General features: G+C 53.4%; 5 protein-coding genes across 5 annotated transcripts; 3 read left to right on the top strand and 2 right to left on the bottom strand.

Moving 5' to 3' along the window:
- Positions 1-1,702: 1,702 nt before the first annotated feature.
- Positions 1,703-4,785, top strand: J7T55_005506 (Intracellular serine protease; the record flags this gene model as incomplete). The annotated part of the gene is made up of 3 exons (XM_053133004.1): positions 1,703-3,660; positions 3,725-4,058; positions 4,132-4,785. 3 exons carry the CDS (start codon positions 1,703-1,705, stop codon positions 4,783-4,785), a joined length of 2,946 nt encoding a protein of 981 aa, XP_052989122.1.
- Positions 4,786-4,970: 185 nt separating this feature from the next.
- J7T55_005505 (uncharacterized protein) lies at positions 4,971-5,899 on the bottom strand (the record flags this gene model as incomplete). Its single annotated transcript, XM_053133003.1, has 2 exons — positions 4,971-5,562; positions 5,625-5,899. 2 exons carry the CDS (start codon positions 5,897-5,899, stop codon positions 4,971-4,973), a joined length of 867 nt encoding a protein of 288 aa, XP_052989121.1.
- Positions 5,900-8,428: 2,529 nt separating this feature from the next.
- J7T55_005504 (uncharacterized protein) lies at positions 8,429-9,415 on the top strand (the record flags this gene model as incomplete). The annotated part of the gene is made up of 3 exons (XM_053133002.1): positions 8,429-8,501; positions 8,727-8,794; positions 8,852-9,415. 3 exons carry the CDS (start codon positions 8,429-8,431, stop codon positions 9,413-9,415), a joined length of 705 nt encoding a protein of 234 aa, XP_052989120.1.
- A 2,472-nt stretch (positions 9,416-11,887) lies between these two features.
- J7T55_005503 (uncharacterized protein) lies at positions 11,888-13,395 on the top strand (the record flags this gene model as incomplete). The annotated part of the gene is made up of 4 exons (XM_053133001.1): positions 11,888-12,032; positions 12,326-12,482; positions 12,656-13,292; positions 13,360-13,395. The coding sequence occupies 4 exons, from the start codon at positions 11,888-11,890 to the stop codon at positions 13,393-13,395; spliced, it is 975 nt and encodes a 324-aa protein (XP_052989119.1).
- Positions 13,396-13,795: 400 nt separating this feature from the next.
- Positions 13,796-15,075, bottom strand: J7T55_005502 (uncharacterized protein; the record flags this gene model as incomplete). Its single annotated transcript, XM_053133000.1, has 3 exons — positions 13,796-13,812; positions 13,872-14,750; positions 14,838-15,075. The coding sequence occupies 3 exons, from the start codon at positions 15,073-15,075 to the stop codon at positions 13,796-13,798; spliced, it is 1,134 nt and encodes a 377-aa protein (XP_052989118.1).
- Positions 15,076-16,261: the final 1,186 nt, after the last annotated feature.

Here is a 16,261-nt window from a genome sequence, read left to right as displayed (position 1 = left end):
CGATATATTCTTCTCTCGAGGTAAACATAGATTCCTGATGAATCTTGGAAGCACATCGCCATCGTAAAGTATGCTCACGCATGTGTTCGAGCCACTGGTTGCTATGACTATATAATTCATCGGGAGAATTGCATCCCTCGAACAGGCACACGTAGGCATCAAGGTCGCCTATCATATGCTGCCTATCAGATCAGATGTCAGCGGAAATGATAAATCATGAACTACGTAGGTAGGCCGCCTAAGAAGTTACGTACTTCCACTTCGACTCATCAACAACCTCCCGCACCGGAAGCGCGTGAACGCAAAAGGGACATAGCACCTCTCCTACATCATCCATGTCGTCCTCAAAGTCTCGGGATGGCGTTTTGTCTTCTGCGTTGGTATCACGATCCTGATGTTCGACGGGGCGTTTGACATCTTCGGGCGCTTCTTTTCGCTCCTCTACGATCTGTTTTTGTTTGGTCTTGATGACCTCCGTCGGAGCAGGCGGGAACACAAGATCTTCGTGGCTGCTCAACGCGACCGTCCTGGACACCGACACCAATGACGGAGTTGACGCCTTATAAAACTTCTCAGCCACAAGCGTCGTCGCGCTCCGCGTCAATGACTTGTTCACGCTATGGGCCTGAGACTGAGGATACACAGTCTCTCGAGATGCGTCTGCTTTCTGCGTCCGGGTTATGGGCTGAGCACGGGGCTGGACATGGGTCGGGTTGCTTCCATAGCGCGATCGACGGTACAGAATCCGCTTCCGTCGCAGGACCATGGCTCCAGCCAGCCGTTGCTGAATTGTTTCACTAATCGCGGGGAAGCGATCCCGGATGTAGTGCGCGAATACCTGCTGGAGAAAATCCTCGGCGTCGTTTCCTTCGTCATCGCAGATGCGCGGTGCGCTTGCTGCCTCGACATTTTGCAACTCCTTGCTCGCCCGGCGGATTGTATTCGATAACTTGTGCAGTAGGCTGATCTGGTCTGCGATTCCGCGGATAGCGTGCTGGAAGGCTTGATTCACATCTGTCAAGGTGCCATCAGGTTGCTCGGAATGTGAAGCTGCCAGAACTAACGTGCCTTGGATGGTCACGAAGCAGTCAGATGGTCAGCAATAGCCAAGACATGCCGCTGGGTGAGAAAAAAAATACACATACAACTCTCGATGCCATGATTTATTGCCTCGAACAGTGCATCAAAGGTATCTCGGACTTCTTGTGCCTCGCGGAGTCGATGGTCGAGAGACTGTCGCCTGGAGCCGAAGACTCGCATACTTCCGGTCCATACAGAAAATTTTGCTAGTTGGCCCTCGACAATGGCAAGCTCACTCGAATGGACGGATGCTGCTTCTTGAAGACATTTTCGAAAGGAAGCGATGCATCTCTCGGCCTTACTTGCGAGTGTGGTTGGCTTCTGCTGTGTTATCACAAGTGTAGCCATAGCCCCGACGTTCGCAGCAGGCAACACGTATTGAAGAAGAAAGGACATTTGAGCATACCATACGACAGCAGTACGATATAGACTACGTCCGTACGAGAGAGGCGTCGAAGTCTGCTGCGGGGTCGTCGCCAGTCCCGGTGTTTTCCGGTAACACAGCATGAGGCGAGAGCGCGTGACAGGCCAGGCTGAAGGCCGTCTCACTGGCACCACGTGTGAGACCACAACGGCTCTATGCGATCTTCCCTTCAAATTCTCCGCAAAGCAAGCTTTTCGCATGTTTGCGAGCTACAAGATGCCGCGATCCGATAAAAAGGCAGGCATAACTCTGGTTCAAGCGGCTTTCGACACCATTTTCGACATAGCCAGGTTTCACACGACCCATGCGGACAATGGCGAGCTCTTGACTTTCTATGCCAACCTGATGGCATACTGCTTGCTTATCAGTGGCCACCTGAGCCGTATCACCGGGGCTGGAAGAAGCCTGGCCTGCGATCTAGCCGACTCTATCACAATGCGGCTGGGAGAGATCCTCGTCTCGAAAGGATCCATCGAGGATGGTCTGCGTGAATTGCGTGTTGGTTGGGGCGAGGTCCGGGACCGGGACAGCATGATCAGAGCTCAATTCACAGGCTCGACCCTTGCCTTTGGTGATTGCTATGACAAGCGCGCAGCCCTTATCCACTTCCTCGCTTCCTGGGAAAGTGACGTGCGACGCCGATATCCCGAGGAGCGATTTCTCGAAACTTCAGAAGACGCTACTCCACATCAGAAGATTAGTGAGCCGTCCTTTTCGGTATGGAATTCCGCACAAGCCATGTTCAAAGCCATGACAGCCTGCCAAAAATGCGGATGCATACCTGAACACGACTATGGTGCAAGGCTATGTCTGGGCACCTACCGCAAGTCTGGCGCCGACGATGATACGGAGGGGAAGGTCGAATTTGACATGTTTCTGTCCCTCACCCATGACTGGCAAGAAGTGCGCGTTCACACAGCCAAGGAGAGGGCAATAAAATTCGCCATCGACGAACAGGCGCCGCCGAGACAACCCAGGACAACTTCCCCACCACAAGCAATCAATCAACTATGCGTGCCCATTATCAGAGCCAAAAAATTGAGGACAGTAGAGCTCAAGGTCACGAAGGGCAAGCTATTGTGGCTTCCATCGGAGCTGAGCAAGCGCCTGGTGGACCTGACCAAGAGCCCCGTCTCGCTGTACGAGTTCCTGCAGGACGGCCGATGCGCTTTCAACGACAAGACCTGGCGTATCCTTGCGGTACTTTTAAGCTATGCCGTCCTGCACCTTCAAGATACGCCCTGGCTGCAGCCGACGTGGAGCTCGTCAGACATTCTGTTTTTCCGCACAGAAGATTCCAAGATTCCACTGGAACCCTTTCTCCAAACGCGCCTCTTTAAGACGGAGGCGCCAGGTTTAAAGTTTGACAAGCAGGCTCATTCGGACCCATGTGGTGCGGAGGATGAATTTGACTGCGATGATATCGATCCTGACAAGATTCTGCAGCATCCATGCCCCACTATTGTCACTCTAGCGATCATGCTGATGGAGGTCTACTTTGGGATGCCATTGGACACTATCGCAAGACAACACAATGTCAAGACCGCAGGCGATGCGTCATTCCTCTCAAGATATATGGATGCATGCAAAGTATCGGAAGACCGCCGAAATGAGATGCCAGATCTGTTTGCCTCCGCCGTGGAAAAGTGTCTGGATCGACCGACTTGGGAGGACACGGGGGGCACAAGACTTGACAGCCACACCCTAAGGACTAGATTGTACAAGGAGGTCGTCCGGCCATTGGAAATCAATCTTACATGGGGTTATAGGTCCATATCCATTGACAATCTGGACCGAGATGCGCGAGAATATTTCTGCAACTGGGATACAGCGATTACACACCAGCCGGCGCAAGAACGGAACTATCGGAAACATTGGGAATATCCCGTTTCGCGAGGACGAACTCTTGGTCCACTAGACAAACTATCAAGCCCGGCGGCGCCTGAGTCTGGATCGACCTCATTCTCACATCATCCTCTGTCATCTGTATTGCCCCCGGCCCGCGATCGTTTGAACGGGATCAAGGGAAGTAACGAGAGCTCAGCGATGCCCGGAACCTCTCACAGGTCTTTTTCAAACCTAGCCGACGAAGTAGAATACAAATTAGCAAGGTTCTTTGATGACGAAGCGGCTGAAGGCGGCCCCTCCCGGGAAGCGTAAGCTGGGCACTCAATCTTTTAATTTGGTTTGGAGCCAAAAACAATTAACGCAGATTGACAGGCGCGTAAATTATTCTCGTTGGAAAGAAAATTACCAAGCCGTGTACGACAAGTTCATCCCTGCCTCCGAGGACCCTGCACCATCAACGCCGCGCGTGAGAATTGCAGTACTTGATACTGGCATCGACCTCGGTCATCCTGATATACAAGCTTGTAACGAAAATATCAAGGCCAAATACAACTGTCTGAATGAGAGACTCGACAGCAATGTCCATGACCTCGATGGTCACGGAACCTTTGTGACCAGTCTGCTACTTGACTACGCACCTAACGCTGATATCTACATCGTGAAAATCGCCGACCGGAAGCCAGCTAATCCTCGCGTTATTGCCGGGGTATGTCACCCAAGTGCTGCTTCTTTTGATAAGTCCCTGCTCATTCCCTATCCAAGCCACTAACTTGCGTCAGGCCATATATCATGCCGTGGATGATTGGAATGTCGACTTGATCACTATGTCATTCGGTTTCCCGACACGGGCGATCGACGGCTATGACAAGCTGGAGCTTGCCATCAAATACGCTTGCTACCGCGATGTGCTGCTCTTCGCGGCGGCATCGAACAGCGGCGGGCAGCGTGGTCGTGCGTACCCGGCACGCGAGGCCAACGTCGTCTGTGTTCACTCGACTGATGCGCGCGGCAACCGCTCGCCCTTCAGCCCGACGGCCTCGCCTCAGGACGTCAACCTCGCAACCGTTGGTGAGGCTGTTAATTCTGCGTGGCCGGTAGATCTCTGTATTGGCAACCGTCACGCCACGTCGGAGGAAGGAGAGGATGCCATGTATTCGATGGACAAGTCAGGCACGTCATACGCGACACCCATCATGGTGGGTATCGCCGCGTTTCTGCTTCTGTATGTGCGTCTCAGCCTCCCGGATAGCGCACACATGCTCAAAAGTCGTAGTCGCATGGTGGCATTGCTGCAGCGGATCGCACAAAAGGGCCAGGGCAGCGGTCTGAGGGACGGCTACTACTTTGTGGATGTGAGCTTGCACACTGACAGCCTCTTTGGGAAAGACAAGGCGTTTTTAGATCGTACTATCGAGGACATCTTGAATAATTAGGCGGACGCATGGCGTTTGAGGAAAGCTGTGGCCTGCATTTCCCATGTTCTACCCATTGGCCTACCGTCCCTCTTCCTTAAGATTCAACACCATGAATGTCGAAAATAATTGATTGAGTCGCTGCTAGTCACACGGAATCGGCTTCTTTCCTTGGCACAACTCTGCGGACTGTTTGTGGTATTTATCTATTGTTTGTCCAAAGATTTTGGTATAGCACATACGATGAGCTGCTCGTCTTCCATTGTTTCTACCATCGCAAAGCTGTCATCTTCCTCACTCACACTCACATCCTCCGCCGAGATATCAATCTCAAGCGGCAATGGAGTGGACAGCTCCATCGCCGCACAATCATGTTCATCAAGCATGGCACCCGTCTTGTAATCCTCACTACGGCCCACTCTGCCCTTCTTGCTTACCTTCACCATCCGCACCCTGTACGCCAGAACAAAGTCACTGCTCCCCTCCCACAGCGTGCCTTGCTTCTGTGATATGGTCCCAGAAATTGAAGGGCCCCCGCTCACGGGAACTACGCCTCCGCTCCAGAGAGTAGCATCGATATCTAACCCCAAACTGCCACCAAAGGATGCAGACTTAATGGTCTCGGCTTTAGCGCCTGTGACAACCTTTAGCCCAGTAATGATATAGACAGGTTTTCTGTAGCGGGACTTTTCCAGAAAGCGGCGCACAGGCCCAGCCTCGACACATCTCTTAACGAAATCCTCCCGCGGAGAAAATTGTGTGGTCTCGATTCTGTCGAAAGCCAGTGTCTCGACATTACTGATAACACATCTTTTAGAAACGATGCACAAATGGATCCCAGAAATTTTGTCGGTACTTACCCCTTGCTGCCGCTTGGGCTCACGTCGAATCCGATGCCAAGAAAGGTCATGATCCTAGTGACAATGGAGAACCTGCCGTCGCGCAGCTTCTCGTACGAGAACTCGACTGCGCGCTTCTCAGTCGAGTACAACTTGTCCTCGGTAAGCAGCTGGGCCGTATACAGCGGCAGCTCGGGGGTCTTGACCGATGCTATCACGTTGCCCAATCTAATGGGGCCGCCTGGCGGGAAGTCCCACGTCGGTGCGTAGAAGAAGTAGGGGATGCGGTTTGCCATGATTTGCGTATAGTATACCACAGGTGAAGAGATGCCTGGAGGAAATGATCACTCTGGGTGAGGGGAAATGCAAAATTGTAACCAGTGCCTAACGTAATGTGGGTGTGGTCGCACAGCATACTGCGGATAACCCCCGAGACTTTTCCCTCTCTCTTCTTTCCGAAGAGCGAGGGGTTTTGGGTAAGCACAGCAGAGCAAGTTTATCACATGGGAACTGTGCGATATATCACCCCCCCCCCCTCTCCTGTTGAATCATAGAACAGGAAGTGTGCATGAGGAGAAGGCAGAGCTCAAAGACCTAGCCTCTTCATGTACCACCCAAACTCGAAGCAGAGCTGAAAAAGGTCAACCACTTTAATAGACCATTCGCGAATAGTGGGGGCCGATTCACCTGAACAGGCTGGCATACTTGCAAGCAAATTTTCCATTCCTAACTCAAGCACAGCAGAAGGCTCGGCGGCAGCCTGAGCCCTCACAGGCGCCAAATCAGCCACAACTGTACATGGTGGTCACTTTTGTCTATTTGGAGGGCGCTTACACTGCCCCAACAGGTCAACTGGTGGCGCTCAACTACCTTATTCCTCCGTGTCGAAGCAAATACCCGCATCCTAAATTAAAAAGTCATTCCCTGGTATCGCAACCACCATTTCTTCGGGTTGTCGGTCGTTCAGCCACGGCCGACCACTGACAACCTGTAGGAATCCTTCGCGAAAAAGTGTGTTTGAAATTCGGTCGAGTTCACTGAGCCTGCTCAAGCCCTCGCACTTTTGGATCCTCCAGCCAGCCTTCCCCAACTCCAATGCCCCTTTGGGTCTGTCAGTAAGGACCTCATGTTCTCAAGATCCTTCTGCTCCCTGCTGCCTTGCCACTCTAAAGCCTTTCAAAGCACGTTGTGCATTGTGCTGGTCAGCAAATAGGGCATAATTGAGCGCGGCCCTCCTGTACGCGTAACCGATATACACGTCTGGTCGTTCCTGTTCGTAAAGCGCCACAAGCTCAGCGCCGGCTTAAACCATCAGATCACCGGCCGGAAAGCTCGTAGCCGGGTCGTCCATGGTTTCTTCCAGTGCCTTGATACGCTTCAGTCTTGAGTCAGATGCTTTAACTTCGGCAGAGGATAATTGGCATTGCTTTCAGGTACAGCTGAAGTCCCAAAGTGTGTTGAGCCGAGCCTATCGGTGGGGAAGGGGAAGTGTCACGTCAATGTAGCTCAAGCTGAGCTGCTCTCCCGGATGGATGTCGCGCATAGCGGTTGTTATGTGCGTCATATCGCGGGAGTGGTACGCAAGACTAAACTTAGGCGAGCGTCAGGTTCACAATTCTTCGAGAGGGGGGGGATGACACTGACTTCGGTCTGCAGTCATGATTGATGAGAGCTTGCTGAGGAAAGGCGCCTACGTATCTGACGGCGTCATTGTTTCGTCCTGTGTGTATCTTAAAGCTGTTACGGTCGATGACAGTGGTAACATCCTTGCCAACTTGCGATAGAAATTCCTCTCTGGCCTCCGAGGGTAGATTTTCAAGAACTAAGTCGTCTAAGGGTCTTCGCTTGTCAGGTGGAAGTTGCAGATGTGCGTCTATGTGGAGCGCCAGGATAGCATCTCCAGCTATGATGCGTTCTTCTTGATAGATGGTCCTATTTGCGATCAACCCTCGTCCCTTTCCGGGCAATTCGGCAACACAATATGGCTCAGACGCCGACAGAGGCTGCTCGTTGGGCACAATGTGGAAGTAAGACTTCAAGCTTAGTGCAGCCTCGGCAGTAGTAGACAAAATGACCCAGGGGGGGCTTCGAGACTGCTCGGTTAGAATAGATGCAGTAATCTTCTTGGCAATCGAGGGGCCCATTCCATGATTTTGGAGGCGCGTCGGATTGTGAGGACCGTAGATCCTCGCAGCCTGGCTAACACTTGCGCACACAGCCCTCGACGCTACCAGTGGGTTTGGTGAGCATGTTTGATGGACTTCGAAGCGCTGGGCCACTACGACGCAAGCAAAAGTTAACAATACTGCAATCTGGCGGTCTGTCAGGATCACCATCTCTCCAACTGTTTGATGTGGGCTTGCGAACTGCGCTCTGCTGGCGGGTTCCAGACTCGCATGCTCAATGTGACGAGGTGCTGCAGTGGATTTGAAGCCAGGAGAGACGTCCGTTGTGTTTTTGTCCCACGACAAAACCTTATTATGTTCCCCCAATGCCCCTAACGACTCAAGCCGGGGCCATATGGCAGGAGAACAGACACAACGTGCAAGGTCCTCTTCTTGCTATTCCGACTGGCAGCATTATTATCTGGGAAATTCAGGCCGGCAGTGGTGTCGCTGTGACCTTCGGAGCTTTCCGTCGGTGGGGTTGGAGGACGCGCCAAGGGTCTGTCAGCTGCCGCGTTTCCCCAGAGCTTGCTTGACAGGTGGGACGTCATCCTGGAAAACCTTGGAACGTCGACCACGCGTGCAATTCGCAAGATACTTCGACTGACACTCGACGTCGCCATAACAGACTCCAAACACACCTGACAAGAAAGGTCCAACATGCCGCCCGACCGTCCTCGAGCAAGCCTTGCGGGCCGCATCCGGAATTCGCAGTTCGTCGATTACATCTGGCGTGCGTTCCGATCAGCTGCATATCCCCTCCAGGGCATCTGGTATTTTTCAAAGCAGGGCAAATTCTGGCCACTCTGGGCTGGTCGTCTGTTACCATTGTCTCTGGTGTCGCTGACTGTTTATTTGATTCTGTTTCTATTTGCCTACCTCCCACAAGTTGCCTTCCTAGCTATATGGCAAGGTAGAGGCGCATGGTTCAGCGCGATGGTTCTGACGTTGGGAGAAGGGCTGGTTCTCATCCAGGCGTTATTTGAGGGCTTCTTTGTCGACGAGGCGCGGGTGGACGTCTTCGATGTGAGTCTTGCCCTCTATCAATATTTCACTACTGGGTCTAACGTCTTGTCTTTTAAGGCTACCTTAATTGATCACGGTCTTGTTGACCTCGTCGCGCCGCACCGCCTACTTTTTCCCGACGGCCCCAATTCCGTCAAGATGTTAGGAAAGCCAACTTCCCGCGCTGAATATTCGCCTTGGAGCTTCACCCAGATCTTCGAGCTTGTCGTCTGCCTGCCGCTCACATTCATCCCGGTTGTTGGTGCACCGGCCTATATCATCATCACGGGGACAAGGCTAGGCAAATTGAGTCACCACAGGTGGTTCAAGCTGCGAGGGTTGAGCAGAAGAGAGAGGAAAGAGGAGGCGAAGAAATACTCCTGGGACTATGTATGGTTCGGGACTATGGCCATGATATTGGAGCTGGTGCCACTGCTGAGCTTTTTCTTCCTGTTGACCACCACGGCAGGATGTGGCCTGTGGGTCTCGAAACTGGAGAACAAGACGAGGGGCCGGCCAAGTGAAGAAGGGGCCAGGGCAGAAGAAGGACGGGCTGGGCCGCCGGAGGCAAGTGAACGGACAGAAGTTGCAGAGGAAGAGCGCGACGAGCCTCCACCACCGTACTCGGATGATCCCATCTAAGTACAGGCGTGAGTTGAGTCTTTTTTATTATCCGAGACAAATTCTACAAATGCCGTCAGGACTTTGGTCTCGAATTTCCCAGACTCGTCGAGTGTTATGACCAAGCATGGGCTCTTGGCAGTACGCTCATCTCATTCCTTCACATGGTCCTCGAGAGTGGGTTTTTTTTTGCCAGAGGAAGTCTTGATATGTCAGACAGTGTGACGCAAGCACAAGGACTCGAATGCACGATTGACAGATGAAAGGGGGCTCGTGGAACATTGTTTGCTACCCCCTTGGAAAAACCTTCCGAAGGAGCTCTTGCAGAACGAGGTCTATTTTCTTTGCAAGCTGTCTCCGTCTCATTGCACCAATTTTCCGGCTCCATGGGCAGGCGTATGCCACCCAAGACTTGCGAGATGAATGCAAGGAGCAGCGTGGCAAGGCGAAAGAGATGCACGTTGCAACTATGGTTTCCACAGGACAGGCACCCATTGGAAGCGAGATCATCAAGCGGCTCAGGACACTATCTATATCATTGGCAATGTGGCATCCGAAGTCTCACCGCGTCAGAGATAATGTGCCTTTGACGAGAAGGAGCACAGAGGTAACGCTGGAACCGTTAGACTGCTGTTGAGAACACGCCAGCCTCCAGTGTCCCTTTCATCTGCAGCAGCAGTCTCCCCGATCCTCAACTCGGAGTGGCATGGCTTTCGCCGACGTCACGCTTCTTGGTAGACCTTGAGATCGAGCCTGCCGAGATGATTTCCCCCGTATGGTTGACCAGGTAGGGAAGAGAGAGAAGGAGCGACGGGCAGCAACCGGACGCTGCCGCGGCCCTGACTTTCACGAGACTTCCTTTCTTGGAAGCAACGCTCCTTCCGTTTACAACACCATCTGCTTCCCTTCCCTTTTCCTTCCCTCAACAATTGAGGATTCCCTTCAGGGCGACTCGTCTCTCTTTCTTCCATCTTCGTCCCTCTGTTCCTCAACCACTCTCTTTTCTCTCTCACGCACTCGACTCTCCCTGCTCTTCCACCTCCTTCATCTCTTCGCCTCTTTCGCATCCACTGCGGCGATATCAACCATAGTCCTTCGTTTGTCAGCAGTGAGCAGCCTGGTCGCTCACCACCGGCACGTCTGCATCTTGGCGGTCATTCAATCTTTGGTGTGCCCGAGTCAATCTTTCTTCCTCGACGCTCGTCCGGATCAACGGAATCGTCGTGAGCCGTGACCTCCACCAGGATGCGTATCAAAGCGTCGTTGCGCGCCCTTGTGGCGTTGGCTTCGGTGCCAATTGCAGTTGCCCTGCCTCAAGGGTACGTCTTTAAAATCTCCTTGCTCCGGTGGCCGTGGCCGGACATTGGCTGTCATCCATCTGAATCTCTCCCAGCTGAAAGCCTCTACCTGGGCACTCTTCCATTGAGATTGGGGTTGAGGCACGTCTCCCGGCCGTATCGTCTAGGCTCGCAGTATCTTGACACTTTTCTCACTCACGATGCTCCCACGTGCATCGCAATCTCTGAGCCCGCGTCCAAGAGGCACCCAAGCCAGGCCCAGGCCGGCCCGACTACAGCAGTGGTGATATGCTGATCCGGACGAGGCCGCCCCGCCATTCGTGCACTTTCCGCGTGGCGGCGTTGTCGAGGGAGAGAGCCTGGAGAGATATTGGGTGTTTGGGTTTAGCCGCACCTGCAAGATTGTGGGTGAAGTCGAATTAGGCTAAATCCTCGGGGCCCACCCGCCCGTGTAAATGCACGCACAGTGGAGCCTCTGCAGTGGGTGGATCCCTTCCCGCCGAAGAAGGCCCTTTCGGATTCTCAGATCGTCAACTCTCGGTGGTCAGGAGGACGAGGCGGCTCCTCTTGTTGGAAAAACATTGTCTCCATAGTCGAATGACCGGTCCCTGCTCTTAAACGCTTCTCATCCGTCATGACGTTTTTGATGGTACCCCCCAACCATCTGGACGTGGGGGTTCGCTAGATGTTGGAGCTTAATCGATCTCGGGAGAAAGTGAAGCCATACCGAATACCATATAGTGATTCAAGCAAATTCCATGCTTTCAACCGTCCAGCGTCGTGAAGTAGCGCTCTTGAAGAGCGTTCGTGCGCACAAGTAAAATACCGCCATGTAAATCTAGAACACAGCCTATTGCGCTTGTCCCTGGGCATGTCAACCGTTTGTGTCGACTGCTGGGATCGCCTTGTTAGAATGCCCACACGTTCCTGCAAGAATCTCGTGGAACCATCGGGTAAATAAGATGATATGGCCTGGCTATTGCGGCTCTGTGGTCTGGTGACCACATGTCAACGATCAACGGGGGTGGTCCTATCTCCTATAAGTAGGATATGGACGTCCCTCCGGTCCCTCTCGTCTCACTCTCGGATTCTATGCTGTTATTTTCTCCAGTTTGACTGATTTCGCATAGACTTTGGCTCTCCCAGAACGGTTGTCTTGTATCGAACCGACGAAATATTCCACAAGCTCTTCAAAATGGTGTCACCTACGGTCAAGCTGAACTCTGGCCATGAGATGCCCCTTGTGGGCTTCGGTCTCTGGAAAGTCGACAATGCGACCGCAGCCGACACGGTCTACAATGCCATCAAGGTCGGATACCGTCTGTTCGACGGCGCCTGCGGTAAGTTCACTCTAGCCACGGTGGGACAAAAAGGAAAAGGACATGTATCGATATGTGGCGGCTTGTACAGGGCAAAAATGCCACGCAAAGAAGCAGAAAAGAATACCCCGCCCCCTCATCATTCAGCCAGGGTCCAGGGGAATGAACGACGGTGCCCCACCACACCGCTGCGTCTCCACCCGACGGCTTATAGAGCCTCATACGTCTACACCTACGTCTATAGCTGAGATACCTTGCATTTAAGGTACTTGAGGCACCACAGAATTCCGCTGACAACTATGCTTGCCTTGCAGATTACGGCAACGAGAAGGAGTGCGGAGAAGGCGTGGCGCGCGCCATAAAGGATGGCCTCGTCAAGCGTGAGGAGCTCTTCATCGTCTCCAAGCTATGGAACTCTTTTCACGATGGCGACCGGGTAGCACCTATTTGCAAGAAGCAGCTCGCAGATTGGTCAGTCGCTCATAACCTTTTCCTGCACCGCGTTGTGCATATCAGCGTAATTCCGGTAGCGATTTTCGGCCTCGTATAAGTCTGAAGGGCGACGACTTGTAGAGCAGCCCAGACAGCTCCAGAAACATGCTGGAATATGTCACGAGTAACAGTTCGCTGACAAGATAGAATAGGGGACTTGACTACTTCGACCTGTACCTGATCCACTTCCCCGTGGCCCTCGAGTACGTCGACCCATCAGTGCGGTACCCACCAGGCTGGTTCGTCGACGACGCCGGCACGGAGATCCGGCCGAGCAAGGCCACCATCCAGGAGACGTGGCAGGCGATGGAGGGCCTCGCGGACGCGGGGCTGGCCAAGAGCATCGGCGTGTCCAACTTCCAGGCGCAGCTGCTGTACGACCTGCTGCGGCACGCGAGGGTCCGGCCCGCCACGCTGCAGGTCGAGCACCACCCCTACCTGGTGCAGGAGCTGCTGCTCCGGGCGGCCAAGGCCGAGGGCATCGTCGTCACCGCCTACAGCAGCTTCGGCCCCGCCGGCTTCATCGAGCTCGACATGGCCCGGGCCAAGGACGCGGTCCCGCTGATGGCCGAGCAGACCGTGGCCAAGGTCGCCGAGAAGCACGGCAAGACGCCCGCCCAGGTCCTGCTGCGCTGGGCGACGCAGCGCGGCGTCGCTGTCATCCCAAAGTCCAGCTCTGAGACGCGTATGAAGGAGAACCTCGCGTCGGTCGAGTTCAACCTTGACGACAAGGAGGTCGAGGCCATCTCGGCTCTGGACAAGAACCTGAGGTTCAACCAGCCAACAAACGTAAGTCCTTGCCTGCCTACTTGTGACAGTTGGGAGGAACTCCATGCTGATGTTGTTGACCTTTTAGTACTTCCCAACCGAGAAGCTTTGGATCTTCGGCTAGATCGAGGGGGTTCTTCATGTAGATACTGCGAATGTGAGCCTAGTCATATAGAATGCGTCTCAATTAGAACTTTGGGAAGGACGTCAACGTGCGTGGATTAATCTCGTTTCTATCTCTGGCCAGTGCAGTTTAACCGTCTGTCATGACGTTCTACCCATAGCCATTTCCACATGTCTCGCCAGCTGGGATGGCAATGTCGATTGATCCTGTTCCTCTACCTTGTTCGCCTTTCAATGCATGTCTCGTTCCAAAATAGAATCGTGCCCGGAGAGGTGGGCTGCCTATACTGCGTCGCAGAAGGGAAATCCATAGAACACCACGGTTTGGCTAATAGCTCTGACTCAGCCACATCATTTCCTCTGCAATATCAAATTGCTTTTCAGCGAACCAGTCAATGGTTTCATACCCGCACAAAGGCTATCGTGGTCAGTCAGCGCGGGGAATGGAAGAAAAGGCTTGAGAGAGCTCAGGCTTACTCGCGTCAATCTGTTTGATTTGGGGCAGCGCCAACCGAACCTTGTTTCTGTACAGAGCCTCGGCTCGAGTTTGCAGCGGATTGCCCTCGAAATAGACCGTCTCCAAATTCTCCTTGTCCTTCAACTCCCTCTCCACATCGGCAAAATCGCTGAGCTTGTTATAGCTCGCCCAGACCTCCTCCAGCTCCTTCAGTGGCCCCAGGCCCTGAAGACTGGTGATCTGATTGTTTGAGATCTCCAGAATGCGCAGCTTCGTATTAGTCTCGAGGCCCTCCAGAGACTCAAGAGCATTGTGCGATATGTAAAGCTCCTCGAGCGTCGGGACATCCTTGAGAGGCGACAGATCGCGGATCCGGTTCGACTGGATGCTGAGCAGTCTCAATTTGGGTAGCTGGCTCAGCCCGCCGATCGTGGTGATTTTGTTCTTGGCCAGCCAGAGTTCCTCGAGGTTCTTCAGCGTGTCCAAATTTTGTATTTCTCGGATGCGGTTGGACGCCAGCTCGAGCATGCGCAGCTTATCTAGCCCTTCGAGGTTCTCAATGGTGCTGATTTTGTTGGCCACAAAGAACAGGTCGGTCAGGTCCTTCAGATGGTTGACGCGCTTAATGTGCTTGATCTTGTTGAAACTCAGGTCAAGGTTGGTCAGCTTGGTCAGCGTTTCGAGCCCGCGAATATGGCCGATCAGGTTGTCGTAGAGATCCAGGTCCACCAGCGTCTCAGCAAGGCACTCGAGGCCATTAACTTCCGTGATACCGTTTTGCCTCAGACACAGGCGTGCAACTTTCTTGAACCGATCGAGTCGCAGGTTGGGGATGGATTGGATGCGAGAGTTTATGGATATCAGCTCATCGGTGTCGAGGTCCTCATCGTCGAAGAGATCTGTCACATTCGCACGTTAGTTGTCTGGGATACAAGCTCATTGAAAGAGTGCAACCGTGGAGATTATTCTGGCAAGGGGTGAGCGACCTTCGTCCGCCTCTATCTCTTGTCCTGGGACGACGTTGTCGTCATCCGAGTACTCTGGATCCGACAGAGCCTCTGGGTTGGCTAAGCTTGCTCGACCCGGAATGCGCAGCTTCCCATCCCAGCCCTTTCCATTGGTGATTCCGGGGCTTTGCTCGCCGTCGTGCCGCTCTGTGGGATTGTCGTCGACCAGCTCGACGTGGGGAGGCTGGGCGCTGTCTTCGTTGGTTTCGCCAGGCATTACTGATCAGGCTGTGCTAACACACGTCGAGTTCGGATGCAATAACACGGTCGCCAAGGTCAGTTCGTCTCTCGCGTAATGTATGGTGCTCGCAGGCTCAGATTCGGTTGTGCGACGGTGTAAAAATAAGTACTGCGACGGTGATGAGTCTGTTTGAGGAACAGTGAAGTTTGGGTTGCTTGCCTCGATCGCCTTCCAGGTTGGTCAGCGATGTCACCTCTAATGTTTATTCTGACAGCGACGGTAGTGGGTCCGGCTGTCGATCATAGCGGGGTAGCGGCCCAGCAGTTCCAAACCCCTGGGCGATCCGCTTAGCTGTGTCCGCCCTGAAAGCCTCTTTGGTGGCGACGACCGCGAGACAAGCGCGAATCTGCAAGTGACAGCACGACTTAGCTCTCTACAGGGCTGTACGGACCTATGGCACACCGTATGGTAAGCCAAGTGAGGGCTGTGTGCTACCCCCTTCGCTGCTACGTAGCGCGCTATGCTGAAAGACAGCTCATGCTTGCAGCAGACTCACATATCAGACATTGTTCCAGCCTTGAGGTTCGAATCGAGCAGAAACCTCCGGACAAGACACAGGTTTTGCTGTCTGCCACGTACATACCTCGGCGCATGCGCCTCATGTTGTCTCTCTGCTTGCGCGAACGTCTGCACCCTTGCCCTTCCACCGCAAAGGGCAAAGGTCCTTCATGCAGTTCTACAATCATCGTCCACCGCCACAGCGACGATCTTTGGTTTCAGTGACGGCCTGCTGATTCTCATTATCCCAGGTTTCAAATCTTTTTAAATAATACCTGTGTGTATATGTAAACAAGTGCTTTGCCTAACACGACTTTGGTCTCGTCTGCACGGAAGCCCCCCTGCGCATCGTGCCCTCCTAACCCTGATCACCTCGCAGCTCCCATCAAAAAAAACATCGCCAAGAAGACTATCATCTGTTGGTCCACAGATGCCACTCCCATCTTCCTGTGATAACCTTAAGTGACGCCAGACTTTCAAATGAAGCATCAATAGCAGTATGCTGAGTCGCCTCTCGCTGGCGACGACAGCCCGACCAAGCCTTCGTCTCTCATCAACATCAAGGTGGCCCAGGAACAGGATTAGCTATGGACTCCTCAACCTCGAGGTCTGCCACAGAAGGCAGATGCATATCCCGAGCTACCTCTTACCTCCCGTAATATTT

The sequence above is a fragment of the Diaporthe amygdali genome (genome assembly GCF_026229845.1).
Source record: "Diaporthe amygdali strain CAA958 chromosome Unknown NODE_34_length_500367_cov_65_467389, whole genome shotgun sequence".
In the NCBI taxonomy this organism is placed as follows: Eukaryota; Fungi; Ascomycota; class Sordariomycetes; order Diaporthales; family Diaporthaceae; genus Diaporthe; species Diaporthe amygdali.
Note: the sequence above shows the minus strand (reverse complement) of the source record. Positions and strands in the feature narration are given on the sequence as shown.